We start from the raw sequence: 22292 nt of genomic DNA on the forward strand, positions 1-22292 counted from the left end.
AGATGTGTCACCCCATTTCAGTTGTAGGGCCCAAAAACAACCCTATCTGTGATTTAGGTGGGCCATACCAGTGAAAACATTGTGAAGGGGGGATGCCCACACTCAAACTGTTTCCTTTCGTGTGGCCCGCCTGAATTAGGGATAGGGTTGATTTTCGGGCCTTGGGCATAAATTTTAGTATTGTGTGTAATGGTTGGAGTGGATTTTGAATATACATGATGGTGGGCCCACCCTAACTGGACAACAAATTGACGTAAATTGCTTTTACATTGTGGAGTGAGGCCCTCACCACCCTTTACCATGTGGTGTGAAGACTCTGTGGGGCCCACCGTAATGTATGCATTTTATCCACGTTGTACGTCCTTTTGTTCAACTCATTTTAGGGCATGAGCCTATAATTGAAGCATATCCAAAGCTCAAGTGGATCCCACCACAACAAACAGTGGGGATGATGACACCCAACGTTGAAACCTTCATGGGGCCAAGCGTAATGTTTCTTTGCCATCCAACCTGTTCGTAAGGTCACATACAGGGAAAACACAAGTATCTTCTTGATGCAATTCTTGTGTGGCCCCCAAGAAGTTTCAACAGCAGGTGTTCAATTCCCACTGTTTCTTGTGGTGTGGTCCACTTGAGTATTGGATCTACTTCAATTTTGGTCTCGTGTCAAATGACTTGCAAAAACAGATGGACAGTGTGGATAAAACACATACATCAAGGTGAGCTCTATAGTGTCTTCACACCACAAGGTAAAGGGTGGTGAGGGCTTCACTCTACAATCCTGTCGTCAATGTAAAAGCTATTTAGTCAATTTGTTGTCTAGTTGGGTGGGCCCACCATCATGTATTTTCAAAATCCAATCCAATCATTACATGCAACACAAATTTATATCTAGGGCCCGAAAATCAGCCATATCCTTGATTTAGGTGGGCCAAACAAAGGGAAACAACTTGGAGGGTGGGCGTCCCTCCTTCACACTATTTTCATTCATATGGCCACTTGAATTAGGGATTATGCTGATTTTGGGGTCCCAAGGCTAAAGTGAGTGACACATCTGGTGATTGGGGTGGATTTTACTTAAACATCACAGTAGGCCACACGTTAAGATCGTGATGAAGTCCTTCCGGACTGGTGCGCTCGAGACTGGGACTCTCTCTCTCATCTTATATATATATATATGTGTGTGTGTGTGTGTGTGTGTGTGTGTGTGTGATTTTCATGAAATTGGCTTTGCCCAAGAAGGTATTAAGTTATTAACTTGATTTCCACGCAATCTCAGGAAATGAGGGGAAACTCTTGATTGTCTTTTACCCCTTCCTCATCATTTTGTACCTCCATCCAAGCCATCTTTGGCCTTGCCATTGCTGTCACAGCCCTCTATTGTGTTTTCGGAAAGTTCCCTCTTATTGGTTTTTTCAATGGGTAATTGGTGTAGCCAGCTGATGGGAAGGATCTTTGCCCAAACATAGGCACCTTCAATCTAAGCACAAGAACACAAACAAAGTAGAAGCAAACAATTCTAGAAATTTTATTCAATTTAAAGATGCTTTCATACTATTCATTAGGCACATATAAGGAAGACTCATAATGTCATTGACAACCAATGACTTTATTACAAACATGGAAAAGAAATAAAATGAATAATAATTCATTTAAAAATATTTGACTAATGGATTATTGCACAGCTAGTTGATTGATTTTGCTAACTAGCTACCTAGATAGGAGGCTTGGGCCTCCTTATTTGATGGGCCAACTATTAGGCTTGGGCTTAAAGCACTTGGCTTGGCCCATGGATCACAGGGCCAGTTCAACCTGCATTAGTAATGAAAATTTATTAAGGGTAGAAAAGATATATGAGATAAGAGAATCTTCAAAAAAATAAAAAAGATAACAGGAGAAGAGGGCGCCCAAGAACCCAAACTGAAAACAAAAACCACAAATTACAGGACCCAATACAAAGAAACCAATAAAAAGAAAAGAAAAGAAAATCAGAAAAAAACTATTAAGCTTTGATTGCTGCCCTCTTATATCGATAGTTTGGGAATTGACGCTACCAGCTCCATTTTTTGCTAAATTATTTGCCTCGAGCTGGCATTTGCTTCCCTAGGAACTTGCTGAAAACTATCCCCCCTCGTCCAACATAAGTGAACTGATTCCTTGATTAAGAATGCAAGGGTCCACGGATTGGAGCCGTGGTTCACCCAAGTAATCACATTAGAGAGTCCCCTTTTGAAACTAACTAGGAAAAAAGTTGAATTCTCTTGTAATCTTGACAGCTTGAAGAGCAATCCCTATATATCTTTAATGAAAATCCCCCAACTGTTAGATTAATTTCAAATCAATCAATAATTTATTCAAGATAATAAAAATCTCACCAACAAAGATTTGGTCTAAAATAGCAAAAAAATAAATAATATACTAAGTGCCCCCAAAATCTTCAATCATATCTTCCACATCAGCCTTCGTATTTTCCACAGATGGCAAATGCGATCTATGACATCTACGCCTAAAATTTTGCAAAAAAACAGCCCAAAATCAGCACATGCTAGGTCCTATTGTGGGACATGGGCCCACATAAAATTTGCCCAGAAAATTCATCTGCTAGAATCCCACATAAAATTTGCCCAGAAAATTCATCTGCTAGAATCCCACACTAAGCTTCCCACCCCTGCAGATCCAGGTTTCCCATATAATCACCCATTGAAATTGATTTAGGAAAAAAGCAAAAAAGAAAAATTGTGAGCTGTCCGGCTACTTGTGGCTTTTGCCTTCTACCAATTGCATTGAATCACTTTATCCCAGCTAGAAAACATTAAGGATGGAGAAACCCCTGAAATTTATGTTAGGTTTCACCCACCCTGCTAGCAACTTAAGCTTCTGAAAATCCTGTGATTTCTCTTGAGCCAAATGTCTCAAACTGTTGCTGGTATTGCCATACTCCACAACAACCTACCATTGATCCCCAAGCATTGTCTGCTCAACTATCAATCAGATCAAGCCAAATGATATAACCAGCTTGCTTGCCTGTAACAACGCTATGGCTTCCTCGAAGAAGTCCTGGATACCAACCATCCCAGAAAATTTGGTTAGCCATTTGCTTTAATGGTTTGTAATGCATCTCCCCACCCCAGAAAAACCCAGGTTACCAATTGAACAACCATCAAAGTTAGCCTTGAAATGACCAATTTGGTGAGGGAACCAACAGAAATGCAGGCCCTCTTTGCCTGGGTTCCACTTGTTGAGTTGTCCACCCTAAGTGCCTTGTTTGAGTTATGTTTCTCCTCTCTTTTTTCCCCTCCTCTTCTTTACTTTTCTCCACATGTTACTAATTTTTAGCCACTAAAATGGCAGAATGGCAATGTCGAGTGAAGTTCAATCCCAGATATCGAAGCGAAATACTATTGTTATTGGTGGGAACTTAGCTGTTACTGGAAATTCTGGTGGTGGGGCAGCGACAGCTTTGTTGAGGCACCAGCTCTCTTCAGTTGCTTCCATAGAGTTTATGGCTTCAGCTGGTCTACGGGCTCTCATTGGAGTACAAACAACTCGGTAGGGCAATCACCTTTGTAAGCTTCTTGATTGTTAACGGCTTTTCTGACCACTTCCTTGAACAAGTTCGTTCCTTTTTCTTCTTCTTTTTTTTTTTTTTTCCTTTCTTTCTTTCTTTCTTGCTTTATTATTAGAGGCTGAATTTCCTATTCTCAACAAATAGGGAACTTCTCTGTTTGGTACCTAATCTATATGTGTGGGGCCCATAGTTGGTTTATCCGAGCCATTGATCTGATGTCATGTACCCCATAATGGATTAAGCATGACCAAAACCTATAACAAATTGAAAGATCTGAACGACAAAATCTTGTCTTTTATCCATTGAATGTGGACTGTTGGTGCATTTCTTATTAACCATTCATTTACATGCCAACGATGCAAAGGTTAGAAATGATCAAATGAAGATATTTTTTGGGCATGGTTTGTCCATGATGAGGGACATCAGATCAACAGCTCAGATAAACCAACCATGGGACCCACATGTTAAGATTAGGTATCAAACAGGGAAGTTCCCTGTTTGTAATGAACAGGGAACTCGGCCTCTATTATTGTCATTTTTATTTTTTATTTTGGCACCAGAACTCAGTTACTTCATATGAATTAATGTGCAAATCTTTTTTCCACGTTGCCTATTTTTCAGTAATCTATCTGTTCATTCGACTGCCACTACTGGAATTGCAATGTCTTTGAGAGATGGCTCAATCAATCTTTCCAATACTTGGACTCGGCAACTCTCAGAAACATCAAATGGAAATGTATGATTCTTGTTGTTTATATGCTCTCTTTTCTGTTTTCTTTCTTTTATTGTCAATATATGGCCGACATGAGTGATGCGGGTTTCAGATGGGATACCATATGGAAAATGGAGTGACCTTGTTACATAAGGTATAAGCATGAATAAGAGATTTATGCAGGTTGTGGCATGGATTTCAAAAAGATACACCCTAAGGGCCTATTTGGTTTCTGGGGAATTTATTCACCAGCTTTTATGTTTCCCGTGGAAACTTAAAACTAGGTTATGCTTTTTGGTCATTCCTTATGTTCCATAGTTCTTGTTTTTAAAGAAGTGAGGTATTTCAGGTACTTTATAGAGAAGACTTATCATAGGCAGGTTCTTTTTGCGCTTTTGCACCACTCTAATTGATTTTTCAGATTTCTCTCTCTCTCTCTCTCAAAAAAAAAAAAAAAAGATGGGCAGAATTGTTCATATATCATTTCATGTTTTTCAGACCATTTAGAGACATGCTTGCCATGTTTGTCTCGTGTTAGTTTAATTTTATGTTTTCATCATTTTTATTGGGTTCATGAAGACTGTTTGTTAGGATAGTGTATCTTTGTTATTATTATTATTATTATTATTTAATATACCTTGCTTCATTTTTCAGATACAACTTGTTTTAGGTGTTGAATCTACTATTGCTGCTGGATGGCAAAGGAAAGATGAAAAAACATCTGCTGCTGGGGAGGTGAAGGTACATTTATCCTCAACAATTTAAGCTTTTTCCCTTTTGTTGTAGTTGTTTGAACTTGGATGTTCAATCCATGTTGCACAAACTAGGAAAAACCCAAGGGCAAGCCACTTTTTAGTAGTATGCTGTGTCGAGGTGTGTCCATTTTCCACGTGTCTGATGCTTTTGAACTTGGCTCATTCGGAAACCTAATTTATATATTTTTAGTTATTATTGTCTTCCACTTGTGGGATAAACATTTACATTACATATGAACAATTGATTCTTAGTTCTGTAATCATATATTTTTTATTGAGAATGTTTACATATAAATACTTACAATATACCATTAAAATCTAATATTTATTATTTTAGAGACTTTTACAGATGTGTCCGTGACTCTGACTTGAAAACAACCATTTCGCCACCCTGACACTGATACAAGCGTCTTTGTCCAAGTTGATGTAGAGTAGCTCAGACATTTTGAAAAGTGGTTGTTCAGCTGTTTTTCATTTTTCATACCTGAGTGATAAGTAAAACATTTTGCATCTGCGAGAGATGGAAATGTCATTTTTTTTTCTTTTTATTTTTTGAACGGAAGTGGTTATTCCGTGTGAATCAGGCAAGGTTTCCAATGTAATATCGTATGTGTTGCTACTAAGTTCGTCTGTGCAAATTGGGCCATTCCATTGGTTTCCAATGACATTTCAAACCTTGCCAGCTAATGAGAGTAGTACCAACACGGAGTCTCGTCAATGCTCAAAGTTTGTGTCCGGATAGCCCGAAGTCTCGATAGTTAGCTCTGGGTTTCTGGTCGAAAAATAATGTTGATGAAGACGGGTAGGTGCACTATTACGTGGTGGGGATTGCAATTTTCCATGAATTTCCCATTTATCACCCAACCATGAAACTTTGCTATTTCTTTTTTTTGAGGATCGACAAATCAAATGATATTTCTGTTCCAATTTCTGCCTTTTTCTCTCTCCCTCTGAATCAAACTTTTTCTTTCTATAATGGTTTAGTTCCTATTATTATCAACGATACGGGTTGAATCAAATCAGATTGTCTGTGAAACAACACATTTGCAAAAACCAAAAACAAAAACAAAACAAAAAAAAAGGTAAAAACAATTTTATCTAGTCTGGAAACAGGAAACCTGCATTTCTGGAACTGTAGTTTGTTATGTATTTATGCCCATTGAGTTTGATTTGAGTCATTGTCTGATCTTCTGCAGTTTGGGACCAGTTCTTTTGGTGCATCAGCTCATTATACTCGTCATTTCTCCTCAAAGTCTCATGGAAGAATTGCTGGTAGAATTGGAAGGTATGTGATTGAAATTCTTTGAAGTTCTTGTAGATTTTTTTTCCACATGATATATTGTTCTCATTTTTTTAATGTTTATGTTCTAGAAACATATGGATAAATCTGAAAGAACACCAATAAATTACTTATTTGATGCCATCTGATTCTAAAGTCTAGTTATTTCATGTTGCACCATATGTTCATATTCAACCCATCAACTTTTCTTTCTTTTTTTTTTCTTTTTAAATTGTAAACATATCATTCAGCATCATGTAGAATCTTTCACATGAGCAAGTTCTTCAGGCCTTCTCCATACACAAGTAGTAATGTTTTTTTGGTAGCCACGTAAAGTGTCTTTGCTAATTTGATAAGTCTTCTTGTTAACTTTTGTCAATTGTGCAATAAAATGTCCAATCATCCTTTCTCATGAAATGTCTCACTTTCATGATTATAACTACCAAGGATACCTCGGAAGATTGCTTTCTCTTTTTTGTTTAAACATGGTAAAGTAGGAGAACGTTTCCTGCTTATGGAAATGCATTTTCTTTTATTTATTCTGTCATTTAGTGGATGTGAATGTTGCAGCACTGCTCTTGAATTTGAAGTTGGGGGTGGAAGAAGAATATCTGATTTCAGCACTGTCCGAATGCTCTATACCTTAGGCATTCAGGTGATTGGAGCAATGTATGCAATTGGGGAGTGAGTTTTAAGTATTTGCTTATTTCTGTTTTTTTTTGAATTTACCATTTCTTGTCATTAAACCATCTTATGTGTTTTCTATTTATTATGGTTCCTGTTTGTTATGTGGTTGGAAATCAGTATTTGAGAAAGTTCCTAGCATGGCATGTCTGTACTGAAAATCAAATAAGCAATCTCATCATCAAGTTCTGTGCTCTTGAGACATGGACTGGAAAGCACTTAGGCCTAGATTTGTCTCTTTGGTAAGGAAAAGTGACTTTGTGAATCTTCAAGTCCTTTGCATGGAATGTGAAGAAACATCCCAATAGTATTGATAATCGCCACTAGCTTCCCTGGATCTGAACTCTTTTTAGACACCAATAAGATTTGCTTTTGAAGAGTTACCATCTTACCCTACTGGAGCAAGGAGTGCTGAATACCATAATCCACTCTAAAAGAGCATTTGGTCTGTCTTCATTTGAATCGTTCTTGCCAATCAATTCACTTCAGTAGCCGACTGTTATTCCATTTGCGGGGATGAAATAATCTGGAATCCCATCTGTCGTAGAAATCTGCTAGATTGGGAGATTGAAGAATATGCTGCTCTTCTTGGGTGCATCAGCAGTTGTATTCCAGATCAGTCTGGAGAAGACATGTTAGTTTGGAGTTTCGACACACCCTGATCCATAGCTCAAGTGGTAGACTGAGTGAAAGATACCTCGTTTCAACACTGAGGTCTTGGTATCGATCCCTAGTGGGGGTGGCTAACAGTGAAGTGTGAACTGACAGTGGGGTGTACTGATAAGCTAACCAAAAAAAAGAAGTTTGGAGTTTCAACAATCAGGGAAAATTCTCTACCACATCTTTATACGGTTCTCTCAGTAGTAATCCCTCCCCCTCAGTTGACTCAATGACACATCACATGTGGAAGTAGGTCACCCCAAAGATAGCGGTTTTCGGGTTGTTGGTGGGAAAGAAGAAGGTCCTCACAGTAGATAATTTGAGAAAGAGGGGAATGATAATCACAAACGTCTGCCTGTGTTGCTTGGCTAACGAAGAATCGGTAGATCAGCTATTCATTCACTGCCCCTTCTTCAAGCGGGTTTGGATGGCAACCTTACAGTTGTTCAGCCTTTCGTGGGTATTTCCTGATTTGATGAATCGGTTACTTAAAACATGGCATGGACCCTCCCTTGGAAAGGAAAAGTCTATAGTCTGGAGAATGGCCCTCCTGGCCGTTTGGTGGGCAATATGGGAAGAAAGGAATGGGAGGTGCTTCAACGATATCTCTAACACGCCGGAATCTGTCCGGTGTAGGGTTCAGCTTTATATAGTAGAGTGGGCCTCTATCGGTGTCAATTTAGATGGCTGTAAGTTGCTTTCTTTTGGAGGGTGATCATACTGCTATCTTAGCGGTCTGATCTCCTCCCTTTTGTTTGCTGTTTTCCTTTTAAAATAATAATAATAATAATAAAGAATCTGTTATCTCTCTCAAAAAAAAATAAAAAAAGGCAACAATAATGTTATGTTGATCATAGCAAACTACTTTGTCAGCACCCTGAGGGCCTGGGTTACCTGAATGAGTACCCATTGAAGTGTAAGTTTGAAAACTCAGTCAGCAGTTTCCGCCACTGATTTTTTTATTTTTCTATTTTATTTTTTTATTTTTTATTTATTTTTAAATTTCACACAACTCTATCAAAAGTCACCAACTTCCACTTTCTGGTTATGTTTGGAGCACTAACTCTTGCAAGGTTCACCTTCATCACTCGATGAAACAATCCTAATCTTAAGTTCTTAACAATATCTGTGAAGTAGACTCCTCGTGGAAGATTTGGTCATTCTTCTCTCTAAGTCACCAAAAAGTAGACTCTGATGTTTTCTTCTCATTTATGCCTATAGTTTTGTTCTTTTGGCTTCTTTCTTTCTTTTAATAAAACCTCATTTACATGGTTCTGAATGTTGGTATCGGTTGGCGTATCGACCTAGTGGAAAAATGATATGACACGGCATCGAGTATCGGTATCGGGGATGTATCGGCCCTTATCAATCAGTTTATTTATTTATTTTTATTTTATTTTTATAGAGAAAGAATATGGAAAATATCAGAAAAAAAGCAAAAAAGATATCCAAGAGTATAATTTGTGTGTGTGTGTGTGTGTGTGTGTGTGTGTGTGTTTTGACCGTGTATTCAATGATGTATTGGACCATTCTTTTATGAGAATGTTGTTTGTCAATTTGATTTGTTGAAGGTCAACTAAATGGGCCCTAATTGAACACAAATCAAACATGATTTGGTAAACAATGGCCCCTTATATTGGAAATACAACAAAAAGAATATGAAAATATAAAAAAGAAAGTGAAGGTTTACCCCTTCCTTTTGATTTTTCCCATAATGGTCTACTTTTTTCTTTTTTTAAAGGCTACAAAACTTTATTGGATGCCGCCCAAAGGTGGAAAATAATACAAGAAAAACACCAAAAAATAGCAGAAGAAAATCAAATGCCCAATAGGGCGGCAATCACAAAAGGATCCAAGTCCTTTAAACCCAAAACTGAATCTTTAACCCAAGACATAGCTCTCCGTGAGGAGGCATCGACTGTTTGCGGCTTGTTCTCAAAACAACTCCTATTCCTCTCCCTCCAAATCACCCACAGAGTAGCTATGGCCAAATGCCAAATAGCCTCTCCTTCTTTTCCGATTCCTCCCTCATCCCAAGAGGCCAAAAAGGCAGGAAGAGAAGCCGACATAGCCCAAGAGACATTAAGGATTGGAAGGACAATCTCCCACATCCTCCTAGTAAACGGACAATGGATGAAAAGGTGATCCACTGACTCTCTCTCATGCACAAAAGACAGATATTAGGAAGCACCATGCCACGTTTATGTAGATTGTTGATGGTGAGAATCCTATTCCTGCCCGCTAACTAGACAAACACAGCCACTTTAGGGGGAGCTCCGTACTTCCAAAAGCGGTAATTGTGAGTAGTGGATCCGTCTGAGGCTGACAAAATTCTGTAAAAGGAGAGGACCGAGAAGCATCCCAAGAGAGTCAACCGCTGTCTTCACTTCCTCCTTAGATGGTGCTTTCTCCAAGTCCGTTACTTGAATTTCTGATAAGAAGGGAAGTTTAGCAAGTCTAGACGAGGTCGGATCGCATTATCACCTATCAGCAACTGCTTGTAGAAGTCTACAATTGCATTGCAAATATGCTTCTTCTCCATCACTCAAACATCATCATAAGCAAACTCGCAATCCTGTTATTCCTAGCTTGGGCGCTTGCCATACTATGAAAGAATTTGGTGTTCTTGTCTCCTTAAGACACACTGCTTGCGATCGCAGCCTCCATTTGATCTCTTCTTCCTTGATTCTCTTTTCATATCGGAGGGACAACTCTAATCTTCTCTTGGTCTCTTCCTCTGTCAAGCAGTCTCCTTCCTCTTTCTAGTCTAGATCCTGCATCTCTGAGAGAATGGAGTCGGAACTCTTCCTCCCATAATGGTTTGATTTGTTGAATCCAATTCAAATAATTTATTTTAATCCCCAAATAGGTCTAGATTTAGCTTAAAATGAGTTTTAAAGATTCTTCCATGGTTTAAATGAAAGGAAGAAGAGGAGACGAGTGAATTAAAAAAATAAAAAATAAAAAATGGGGTTTTATGGGCACATCGGCCTTGTATTGGTGCCGATATGCCCCGTATTGGCCGATACAGGTCAATTTTCTCGTATTGGGCTGATACGGCCCCGTATTGGCCGATATAGGTCAATTTTTTCGTATTGGGCTGATACGACCCCGTATCGCGTATCGGCTCGTGCCGATACAGATATGATATGTTCGTATCAGCCGATACGGTACCGATATTCATATCCATGCTCAGTTATCACTAAGAAAAGTCACCAAAAAGCCACTAATGTGAGAATCTTCCATAAGATGTGCCCATCTCTCTTTTGCTGGAGCTTGCTCCTTTTTAATATATTTCAGTTCATCCTTAAATAATAATAATAATAATAATAATAAAAAGATGTGCCCCATTTCTTCAATGGTAATGCTACCTAAATCATTCTATTTTTATTTCCCCCGAATAAAAATTAAACAAGCTTCACTGGTTTTTGGGAAGAACAGCAACAGTTTAGCAAAAGAATGATGGATCAAAAGGTGATTAACCAGTTTTCCTCTTTTGCATCTGATATAACCATCTGTCAATCAACAATTCCAATTATCGAGGTAGTCATAGACTCACAAGTCAAGATTTAATCTGTTGCTGTTTTCCGAGCAAAATGATTCCCTAGGAGGGACCTGAGCCTACAATAGTAAGGCCAGCAGACAACTACCTCTCTGAATCATAGAGATTTACAAGGAAAAAACTCCACAAGGACCTTTAAGTCTGTTATCAACACCCTTCATGGGAAACACATCTCGTCTGACCTATGCAATAACTTGCACTCAACCTCTTTCAAATACCTCCTTAAAGTGATATCTAGGTGATTCTAGCCTTATTCTCTCATAGTACTTGCTAAAATCTCCACCTAACTAATAACCCAATACATGGTACAAGAAGCTCTCCCTCCTCACTACCATCGAACATCTTCTCAATGGGTCCTTTGGAAGCATGGAACTTTCCACTTCAAATCTTGAGTTCCATGTAGCTCAAGCGTTCTAGCATTTAGATGCCCCATGGAAAATCCGTCACTTAAGAACTCATGCTTTAGGGAAAAAAAGGTCTAAAATAGAGATGATGAATTCTTTCATAAAAGCAAGGCTTTATCATCCCCTGGAGGTTTGTTTCTTGGAACTCTGCACCAATGTTGTCAAATCGCATATGCGATGGCATATGCGATTGCACAATCGCATATGCCATGGCATTTTATTTTTTTTCAAAAAAAAAAAAAAAGAGGGAAAAACTCCTCTAATTAGTACACATGATTGGATTGGGTTATTTTACTTATTTCATTATAGTTTGAGTGTTTCATTAAGTGATATATTTAATTACTTATATTATATTATATGAATTTTAACAAAACAATCAACAAGCTACATTAAAAGATAACTAATTATTGTAAACTTCAAACAAAGAAATTTTAATGATAAATGGATAACTTGAAACAACTTACAAGTTATAACTTACAACTTAATTTACAAAAAGTAAGCACAATTTATAAAATACAAAAAATAAACATAATTGAAATAATTGTAGAGAGATTAGAGTAAGAAAGAAAGAGGTGTAAGAGAGAAAGAGTAAGAGATTTAGAGCTATGGAGTAAAGAATGGTGAAAATGGAGGGTTTATGAGTGCCTAATTATAGGCAAAAGTTCTCTAATTTGAAAAAATAAAAATTATAAATATAAATCTTCCGCTCTTGGCTATTGGGAAATATGCAATCGCATATGCAGTATGCGATCGCATATTTATCGCATATAAAAGTATGCCATGGCATACTTGCCAGGATTGCATATGCCATCATGGCATATGCGATTTGATCAACAGTATGCGCATGTGCGATCGCATTTGATAACAATGCTCTGCACCTGTGGAACTTAAGTGGAGAGCCCCCCCCCCCCCTCAAATTGCATCTAACCCGATGGACCCAACAACATACTTCATAATCACTCGCCCCTGTAGGGCATCAGATTTCTCCCCAAGTTTCTGAACCCATTTGCCAAGGAGTTCATTGTCTAGTAGTTTCAATCCCAGGCTCTCCACATCACTTCATTTTGCACACCTGCACTCAATTAGGTTGATACTTATATGTGGTTTAATCTGTCATCAATTAATCCATGTTATAATTTTTTAGTCAAAGGTATTCTGTTTTAACATTTGTATCTAAATGTGAATTCTTTTCTTGCTTTCTTTGTCATTTTGTCATTTTTTTCAGTTCCGTTTCAATTTCTAAAACATCATCTTTTAGTTGATGGTTCGTAATTACCTTGAATTAACACCATTTATCCTGCTGAGATTTGTTTCTTTCCTTTTGTCATGCTCAATGTATTTAGACTCAAATTGTCCTTGTAGGGAATCTTTTGGAGAATTGAATTGAATCGTGGGGGGCAAAAGCTAATAATTCCTGTAAGCTAAATCTCATCCTGTGCACCCTATACTAATTTATCTTTACCTTTCATGGTTGCTTAAATGCTCTAGAATAGTCTTCTTGGTTTCTCTCAACAAATTGTGAAGAGAATAAAAGCTTGTTTTATATATATATATATATATATATATATATATATATATATATATAGGGAAATGCTCACCTGCGCACCAGTTCGCACGGAACTGGTGCGAACGTTTTTTAGAACCCATCATACGTGATGTGGATCCAAAATCTGAACCGTTCATGTGAAGCAGCACCTCGTGAAACCCCCTGGGCCCAAGTTTTACTTTGATATAAAACTTTTATGGGCCATGAAAAATGAAAACAGTTTCCTCCCTTGATTTGCATTTCTCTTTGCTATGGCCGACCAGAATTTTAGATTAGGGTGAAAATTTGTCACATGAGGTTTCATGGGATTCCGCATCACATGGACCGTTCAGATTAGACACCCATGACACGTGTGCAAAGGTGCGCACGTGCATAGGTGTGCAGGTGAGCATGACTCTCTCTCTCTCTCTCTCTCTCTCTCTCTATATATATATATATAAATTTTTAATACATAGGCTTTTATAATATTAATGCTAACATATCGGCATGTGTGCAGGTCTTGCTTTCTAGACATTTGAATCCAATAATCGCGACTGGGGCATTAATCATTCCATCATCACTTTATTTTCTCCTCAAGGTTTTGTTACTCTTTTCATCAACCTTTATCATTGTTTCCTTGATGAAGAAAACAAAATTTTCCATAAATGTTGGTTGAAAGAAGCCACTGAAAAGTAAAAAAGAACTGCTCATAATTAGCCTTTCAGAAAATAAAAAGAGAGAAACAAAGAAAGAGAAAGGAACCGCTCATAAGTCATAAGGAATGAGATAATCTGCTATTGCTTTTCTCTGTTTGCCATTGTAGCTCCTTTTTGCTTTGAATAAAATTTTAGCTTATTCATAAAAAATAAAAAGAAAACGTAACAAGACACCATTGTAAGATCGATTTTGTGTTTTTAATTGATTTTAGAATCTTGTTTGAATCAGTGTTACCTAGGCATTTTATCTTGGTTCTTTTATTAGCAGTGTAGACACCCCACCAGACAAAGGAGGTCCCCAAGAGTGTCTGATTGTGTCAGGTTATCAGGGAGTTGCCTCCAAACTCCTATTTTGAAATTTTTATCATCGCCTAGGATCGGAACAGACCAGCCTAAGTCCATTTCGAGCCAAACCAACCCAAAATTCCCCAGTTTTGGAGCAAAACAAGCAAGGGGAGTGGAACCAGGTTGCACCAAGCCTGGCCCCAACCCCTTTTTATTTTCTATAAATATTTCTGGGGTGGGAATTGGATTTCTGCTTAGTGTTTGGATTGGTGAACTCATTAGAAAAACTGTGGAATTGAAATGGATTTCCACAAATGTGATTTTTTACCCTATTTGCGAAAACAAAATTAGGCAGGGGACAAATCAATTTCCATTTCCATGGTTTTCCTCAAAAAACAAGCAAAACATTTCCTTTTGTTTTTGTTTCCACACATTTCCCTTTCCTCAAATGTGAAGTTTGGTTTTCCATTTCCACATTTTGGTTTCACCTAATCCAAACAGGCCCCATAGAGTTCACATTGAAATTGGAGTTCTGCTCATGGATATCCTGTTTTGGCCAGATTCGACCCCCCTTTGATTTTTATTACAAAATGTTCACCCCATTAGTTTCTCCTCCCAATGTCCTATGAGAAGGTGCTAAGTGTCATATCTACCCCCAAAAGTTCCCAATATTACCAAAAAACTACTTCAAATCTATAAATAAGCCCTTTCTCTACAAGAAGAGGGCCTTATGATCTCTTAACCATTCTCTACAATCTCCTCTCCTTTCCACTCTCCTTTATTTCCAAGAAAAACAACAAAAAAAAAAACAAAAAAAACCATCCCCTTAGAGATTAAACCTGCAAAGAAGGACGAAATGAACCACAAATACAAGAAAGAGAACAGGGCTACCTTAAACCCTCTTCTAGTACAATTGGTAAGGGAGAACACCTCAACTTCTGGGTTTCAAGAAACTGCTTCCAGACCATTACAAGTGGCAAGATTCTTGAGTTGTTTTTTCCTTCATAAAATCTCTCAGAGTCGAGGCTATCTGTAGAGAGCAGGCGAAAGTTCCCCCCCTCTTTCTTGGTCTGCTTTGTAATTCTTTCTACTTTGGCCTTAATAAAATCACCACCTTGCAAAAATAAATAAAAATCAAAGACGCAGTTTCCATGTTGTATTACTAAATTTTCATCACATTTTACCCTCCATGTTCCTTTGCTTAAAAAATATATATTATTTCTTTAAGTTGGGGATTATACTCTTAAGCTCTAATCTAGAATGATTCCCGCTAAATAGAGACCGTGTATAAACACAAGCAGAGAAGGTGCTTGACACCTTCCTTCTCCATTACAAAGGCCCTTGTCTAGAGACTTTGAGAGGCTGGACCATTGTGTGAAGTCATTCAATCGAGTAGCTAATCCAAATATTTAGATAAGATATTTGGCTCTACGAATTTCTACCCTCCTATTGATTCTGAGAAACTATTGGCTAGTGCAACTATCTTCCACCCCCACCCCCCTTTTTCCCTTCTTTTTTTTTTTTTTTGTAGGGGAGAGATTTATTGAAAGAAGGTGAAAAAACAAATAGGAAAAGAAAAAAGTAAAAAAGGCAAGAGATCCAAAGAACCACAAAGAAAAGAAAAGAAAAGAAAAAAAAAACCCTCAAACAGAGCCCCCATCCACAAAACATCCACAAAATTATTTATCATCCCATATTTAAAGTACTCTAAGATGCTCCATCTTTCGCATGACTGTCAGTCACAGCATTGGCTTCTCTCCCTATCTATTTAAACGACATAGGCAAGTCCTTGCACCGATTGAGAACCTCCTAAATTATTCGAGCCACTTTAGATGGGCATGTGCCGGAGGTTGCCCGTCTGATGACATTCATTGAATCGCCTTCAAAAACCACTAGCCATAATTGGTTAGAACCAATCATTTTACTAGCCTGGAGGGGAGCCGCAACTCCCGTAAGAGGAATCTTGCATACCAATCGGCCCCGAGAATTTCAAAATTCTCTTCCCTTAGTGATTGGAAATACACCCCCCCACCCCAGAGCTAGGTGTTCCGTAACAGTAACGGTGGCTGTAACGGCCACCACCGTTACCTTTACGATACGGAGCATAACAGCTGTTATGGCCCCGTAACGGCCATTACGGTCTCTCTTTTTTATTTTTTTATTTATTGGAAAAACCCTCGAAAAACCTGTATCTGCCCCGTAATGTTGATTAAAAAGCATGAAAAACCTATATATGTCTCGTAATAGACCATTACGGGGCTATTATGGCCTTTATAAGGGATGTATCGTGCCGTTAACAGCAATTACGGGTCATTTTTTCCCATAACGACTGTTATGGCCATAACGACCCCGTAACGTGTAACGGTTGCCACCGTTACCTTTATGTAACGGCCTTTACGGCACACCCTGCCCAAGAGAATCCCAGATTACCGAACAAGCATCTGTCAAAATTGCTTTAAACCAACTAGCCGTGGGGGGGGGGGGGGGGGGGGGTGGCGGGCGGTGCACAGGGTCTGCTTCCCCCTGGTTGCTATCAAGGATAATGCATGGGATGGACTTTAGAGAAGCAACTGCTCTGCCCCGTTCCGAGATTGCTCCAAACACTTTCGCAGCTGCCCTATTCACATTTGATTGGGAGCCTCTGTCAGAACTTTCCGGTTGTTTGCCAGTTTGGTCCCCAAGCACATAATGTTTTAATTGCAGAAATGACATATTTTGTACTCTTTTTCTGGGTTCTCATTAGTAAAATATCTATTCTTCAGAAAAATGATATATTTTGTATTAATTGGTGAGAAAATAAAATGAAGCAATTGTCAGAGCAGAATTTAAGTCAAAGCAATTCTATAACTTTGCCACCTGTACTATGTCGTATTTGAAAGTACATTTCTTGTTGCATGTATTCAATGGAGAGGGAAAATCTCCAGCAGAATATAGCCTGAATTCAGTAAAGAGAAGCAAAATGTGTTGTTCATGTTGCTTTGGCCCATCATTTTATCATGCAAATTTAGCTCATTTTCCTTTTCTCCAAGATCAAATTGCACTCAGAAAAACTTCTTGGAATTCGAAGGTGTTTAAGGCATTAAAAGTATGGGTCCAATTGAAGCTTGAGTTTGAATGTACCCATTTGTTTCATAATCTCTAAGAACCAAGTAATAGATTAGCTGCTACATGGAATATGGAATGACTAGATAAACAGATGATTTTGGAATGCAGGAAAGAAATTTTGGCACAACCGTCCACTACTGGTTATTTCTATTTGGCTTTGTTCATGATTAAATATTTCACTTCATTAGTAAATATGTATTGAATTTTAGGTTAGATACAGTTGGAGAGGCAACTTAAAGAGCATTTAGAAAAATGCTCTACAATTTCTCCTCACAGAATTTGTCTGAAGTGCTCATACCTTGGAATAACTAGTGTAATGGAAGTTACTAGCCATATTTGAACTCGTAATTCCCTTTGTCCAAGTTGTTCTAGCCCCATTTCTCTTCTATTAATCTTCTGTTCAACTTACAGACGTTTGTTGTCAAACCTTATTACCGCAAAAGGGAGAGACAGAAGGCGCTAGAGAAGATGGAAAAATCTTCAGCTCAGGTACGAATGTAGAATGAGTATTAATATCTTCTCTTTTTGTGGTTTTCCTGTTTTCATGCATGTTTAGTAACTTAGTCTGTTCGTGTCAGAAAAGTTTAGCATTCTACCCATACAATTGAATCTCATGTATTTCAAGAGTATGTGTGATTGAAATGGGAGTTTGGAGACAGATTGGAGTTATGTTTTGCATCTCTTTGCCATTTTTTTTTAATGGAGAGAGATTCTGTAGAGACAATCAGTTGTGCTTTGTCTGGCATATCCGAACTCTGAACCATATAGACTTTCTTGTATGGTGTATGAGATTAGAGATTTATCTTTGAGAACGAGTTCATCTTCTCGTCATCATTCAAGAAGGTAAATAATAAGTTTGATACTCTTGGCTTTGTATTGGCTCATCATCCCTTCCATCTGGTGCCTTTGTTTTTTTGGATGTGATTCATGCTTCTTGCTTTTCTTTCAAATCCATCATTACCATGTATTTGTGAACCTTTCGCTAAGTTTTACTCATTAATTTGTCTTTGAAGCCAACACTAATGGCAGCATTGCAACTGCTACTTTCATGCCACAAAAATCACATCTATACAAATATCTTGTGACCAAACAGCTCTTTATTGACTTAGTATCTTGGGAATAACTTAGCACAGGTATGCCACCAATATCCTATCTTTACCCCAAGGATTCCTCTTGTAAAGATGTTTTGTTGTCATGCGCTTCCTCGATCTCATTCCCTAGTGATTGCAGCTCCTCTCGTAAGGCTTTATCGGTGTCTACCATGAGCTATGCATGGATTTCGATCATATCTTAGACATTGGTTTCTCATATTATTGCACGTGTTTTTGGCTCATTGATTGTTAATCTTGTTTCATTTTCATTTCTACATATGCAGGTCCAAGAGGCAAGGGCAGCAGCCGAAAAGGCTCAGCAGTTATTACAAAATGTCGCGAATAGGAAGAAAAACAAACAACTAGATACAGAGGGACTAGTTATTACAAAAGCTTTGTATGGAAACCGTAAGGCTTTTAAGAGGAGGAATGAATCAAGAGAAGTAGATGATGAACTGGCTTCACAAGTTCTGGACGTTACCATACCTCTGAACTTTCTGGTGAATGATTCTGCGCAACTTAAGGTATGTTTGTCATCTTGATTGGTAATTAGTAGGGAACTGCGCAGTGCATGGTGCACGTGTGACAGGTTGAGTAATCATTTGTGTCCATCCATCTATTGGACCCTAATAAGGATTTTGCTTATGTTTCAAAAATCAAACCTATCAGATAATCCTATCAATCACTTTGCTTCTTATTGTTAACTATTTTTATTTTCTACTGTCATTTTGACAAACATCAATCAATGAACACAAATGCTTGAATAAGTGTAACCTTTGACACTTATGCCATCAGTGCTAAGGCGATATATGAATGGACCTGATTAGTACATAAACATGCCATGTTTGCTGCTGAAGGATGGCTTTACTAATTTCCAATTCTTTTGGCTCCACACATCATCTCCACAAGCAGTTTTTCCGTTAACTATCTGAAGCCGTTGCAAGCAGTATTTCTCATTGAGGTTTCGTAGATCTGGACATACTGATAAATTATATGCCCAGACTTTAGCTGTTAGCTTTGTAGCCCTTTTCAATGATTCAAACTGTCTATATGATTGGCCTCGCCATTGACAAAGGCCAGGCAGCGCATAGGGGACCAGGGCCAGGCTTGTGCCAACCTTAGCCCAGCCCATTGCCACCCCTACGATGGTGAGACAGGCAGTCAAGCATGAATTACGCATTTAAACTGTTATATATCCAATGACTGGAACTTTAGGTATCAACTTGAATTAGTTCTTTTAAAATGATCTTAGATGGACATGTCCACATCACATTTCATCTATCCAGACCATGAAATACTGTTCTTATCTGTGGGTGCAGCTTCATGAGGGTATAAAGAAATCAGGCATTATGGGTTTCTGTGATCCCTGCCCTGGAGAACCTAAACAGTTGCATGTGGAGTACACTTATGGTGGCAACAAATTCGAGGTTTTTTAAATTTCTTCTCCTTATTTTCCTTCTTTCTGCCATGTCTTTTGATGGATGATAATCTGTTTGGTGATTGAACACAGGTGGCAGTCGATGACTATGAGGAATTGGTGATTCCACAGGAGATCCATAGGATCTAGGTCTCCTCAGTAATTCATTTATTTTACGCTGTAGCCGGTTGCCTCTAACAATTTTGCATGCTCTTGAGGTAGCTTTCTTGTGGGCCACTGCCCCCACCGGATTAGATTTTTAATTTGTTTATGTACTTAGTCTGATTAGCTAAGAAGTATCTCACATACCTACTGTAATTTGGTCTGATAATAATGAAATAAAACCTGTCCAATTTTTTCTATCCATGCCATGGATCACCAGATTTTCTGTTTTGCTCCCACTCTCATATACACACTAGCATGCATGCCCACATGGGTATAGCAAGCGTACTAGTACACACGCTGGTGTTCATGTCAGAAATCATCGCATTTTACGTACATTGAAAGATCTGTTTCTCTACTATCTGATGCAATTCACATATGTGTCTAGCATTTGGGCCGTCTGTCTGAACAGTTTTGAGCACACCTTTGTCTAAACAGGTACCATGCCAATTTTCACAGTTGATAAAATCATCTGCTGCTGAAACTTTGTGCGTCTCATCGGGCATGCCGAAGCCTGCAAAGGGTCTGACTAGGCGAGGTCGGCTACCTTGGCCACTGCTGCCTTGAGTGACAGTGTGTATAGTTCTTTACTTAGTTCTAGGAAACTCAGCTTGATGTATGCACCATATAAGTTAAGGGGCTGGTATTCCTGTGGTTCTGCCCTAGAAACCACAGCTCTCAGGGCACGTACATACATTTCCTTTCAGGTGGTTCTGCATTTGAGATGCTACTTTCCAGTTTTCTTGGGGAAGTGGTAATGGGCAATTATTTTTAGATACCTTCTAGAAGGTGAAATGAGCAGCGGCAGTGTGAGGAGAAGGCTGCCCGATAAGGTTGGCATCACGATTCAAATCAAGAAATTGATATCATATCAGTCAGCACTGGGCTTTTTTCAAGCCACCCATTTCTAATCTGAAAACTCCCATAAGTGGCTATGATTACCGTGTCATTTTGGGGCATTTATCAACCACAGTAGACCGTAAAAGATGAAGGGCTGTTCTTGCGCATCTTGACATGCTGTCTTTTTTTTTTTTTTCAGTGAAGCTGCTTTCAAACTATGATGGAAAGTGCCTCAAATGAGCTACAGGCTCGATCTGTACAGATGCTAAGGATAACCATTCAAATCCTTATTGAGAGATGATCTAGTGAGCCCGCCCAAATGTCATCCCTCAAAGACATTGAACTCCAGTCTCGGCAGCGTGAGATGGATTCGTTATCCCCCATCTTGACCCTGCGGGATTCGATACCTGCTGATTCTCATTCTGACGTCACCTTCCCTACGACCGATTGCGACAAATCAATTATCGCTCTCTCCCCGTGAGCCATCTCTGATCCCCTGATCATGGAAGATTCCGCTTTACTTGCCTTATTTCAGGAAGGAGCAGGAGATCACATAATAGACGCTGAGCTGATCTAGGTTAGAATGGGCTCCCCATTTCAAGAAATGGAATTGGAGGTCGCGGTTGCAAGATCAGAGCTGGCGGTCTCCATCCAAAAAAAATAGTGGATCAGAGATGCTATGGGCCACATAGGAAGATCCTTAGGGCTCTCTTTCGGGGATCATCCTGAAGATTTTTTGGCTCTTTTCCACTACATCGAAGCTTGAGACAAGCCTTTGAAATGTCAAAAAGCTCTAAGAAAATTTCATGCAAAGCCCATCAGAAACAGAGAGTTGCAGAGTCTCCTAACCAGTCCTGGACATAAGTTAGAGCCTACAGAAGGTGTTATCCGTGGTGGCCGTAGGGGAAGATCAGTTCCAAAATGAAAATTCTATCTTGGAACGTGCGAGGCGTGGGCTCCAAAAAGAAGCGTTGCCTTATAAAAGATATCGCGGGAAGAAACAAAGCTGACATTATCTGCTTCCAGGAAACTAAATCTCCGGCTTTTTCGACTTCTCAATACACTTTGGAAAGTTCGAAATGTTAAATGGGAGGCTTCTAATGCGGCAGGTAGTGTGGGTGGGATTCTTATTGCTTGAAACTCTGATATTTGGTCGATGGATCGTAGTCGGATCAACCAATTCTCGGTCTCTGTGGTCCTAAATTAGATTGGATCCAATTTCTCCCTCCTCATTACTTCGATCTATGGCCCGAACCATGCTGATAGGAGATCTGAATTTCGGGAGGATCTTCATGCTGCTAGGAAAATCTTTGACGGTCCATGGTGTATCGGTGGCGACTTCAATGTTACCCGATTTGCAGAGGAGCGATCTCAGCCTGGTCGTGTCTCTGCTGCGATGCGATCCTTTTCTCGTTGGATTGATGAACATGAGCTGATAGATATTCCATTATCCGGCTCCAGATTTACTTGGTCAAATATGCGCGAGCCGCCCTCCTTTGCAAGGTTAGATTGCTTTCTTGTTTCTGT

At 38.9% G+C, this 22292-nt stretch overlaps 1 protein-coding gene across 2 annotated transcripts in view; it reads left to right on the forward strand.

Annotated features, from left to right (window-relative positions):
* The window catches only part of LOC131233949 (chaperone protein dnaJ 13), a 29038-nt gene extending 8369 nt beyond the window's left edge, over positions 1–20669 (forward strand). Inside the window, exons 3-14 of one of the 2 annotated variants that reach the window (XR_009165427.1) lie at positions 3352–3549; positions 4190–4304; positions 4935–5021; positions 6232–6320; positions 6885–6969; positions 12987–13040; positions 13667–13747; positions 17667–17744; positions 18631–18870; positions 19666–19773; positions 19857–19981; positions 20364–20669. Coding sequence is in view for 1 of the 2 variants with exons in the window: in XM_058230842.1 (XP_058086825.1) it covers positions 3352–3549; positions 4190–4304; positions 4935–5021; positions 6232–6320; positions 6885–6969; positions 12987–13040; positions 13667–13747; positions 17667–17744; positions 18631–18870; positions 19666–19773; positions 19857–19913 (1192 nt within the window). In the remaining variant the exon portion in view is untranslated. Of the gene's footprint in view, positions 1–3351; positions 3550–4189; positions 4305–4934; positions 5022–6231; positions 6321–6884; positions 6970–12986; positions 13041–13666; positions 13748–17666; positions 17745–18630; positions 18871–19665; positions 19774–19856; positions 20128–20363 lie in introns of those variants that run through there. The other variant, XM_058230842.1, reaches the window with a different exon arrangement.
* The last annotated feature ends 1623 nt before the right edge of the window (positions 20670–22292 follow it).

This window comes from Magnolia sinica, chromosome 18 (genome assembly GCF_029962835.1).
Source record: "Magnolia sinica isolate HGM2019 chromosome 18, MsV1, whole genome shotgun sequence".
In the NCBI taxonomy this organism is placed as follows: domain Eukaryota; kingdom Viridiplantae; phylum Streptophyta; class Magnoliopsida; order Magnoliales; family Magnoliaceae; genus Magnolia; species Magnolia sinica.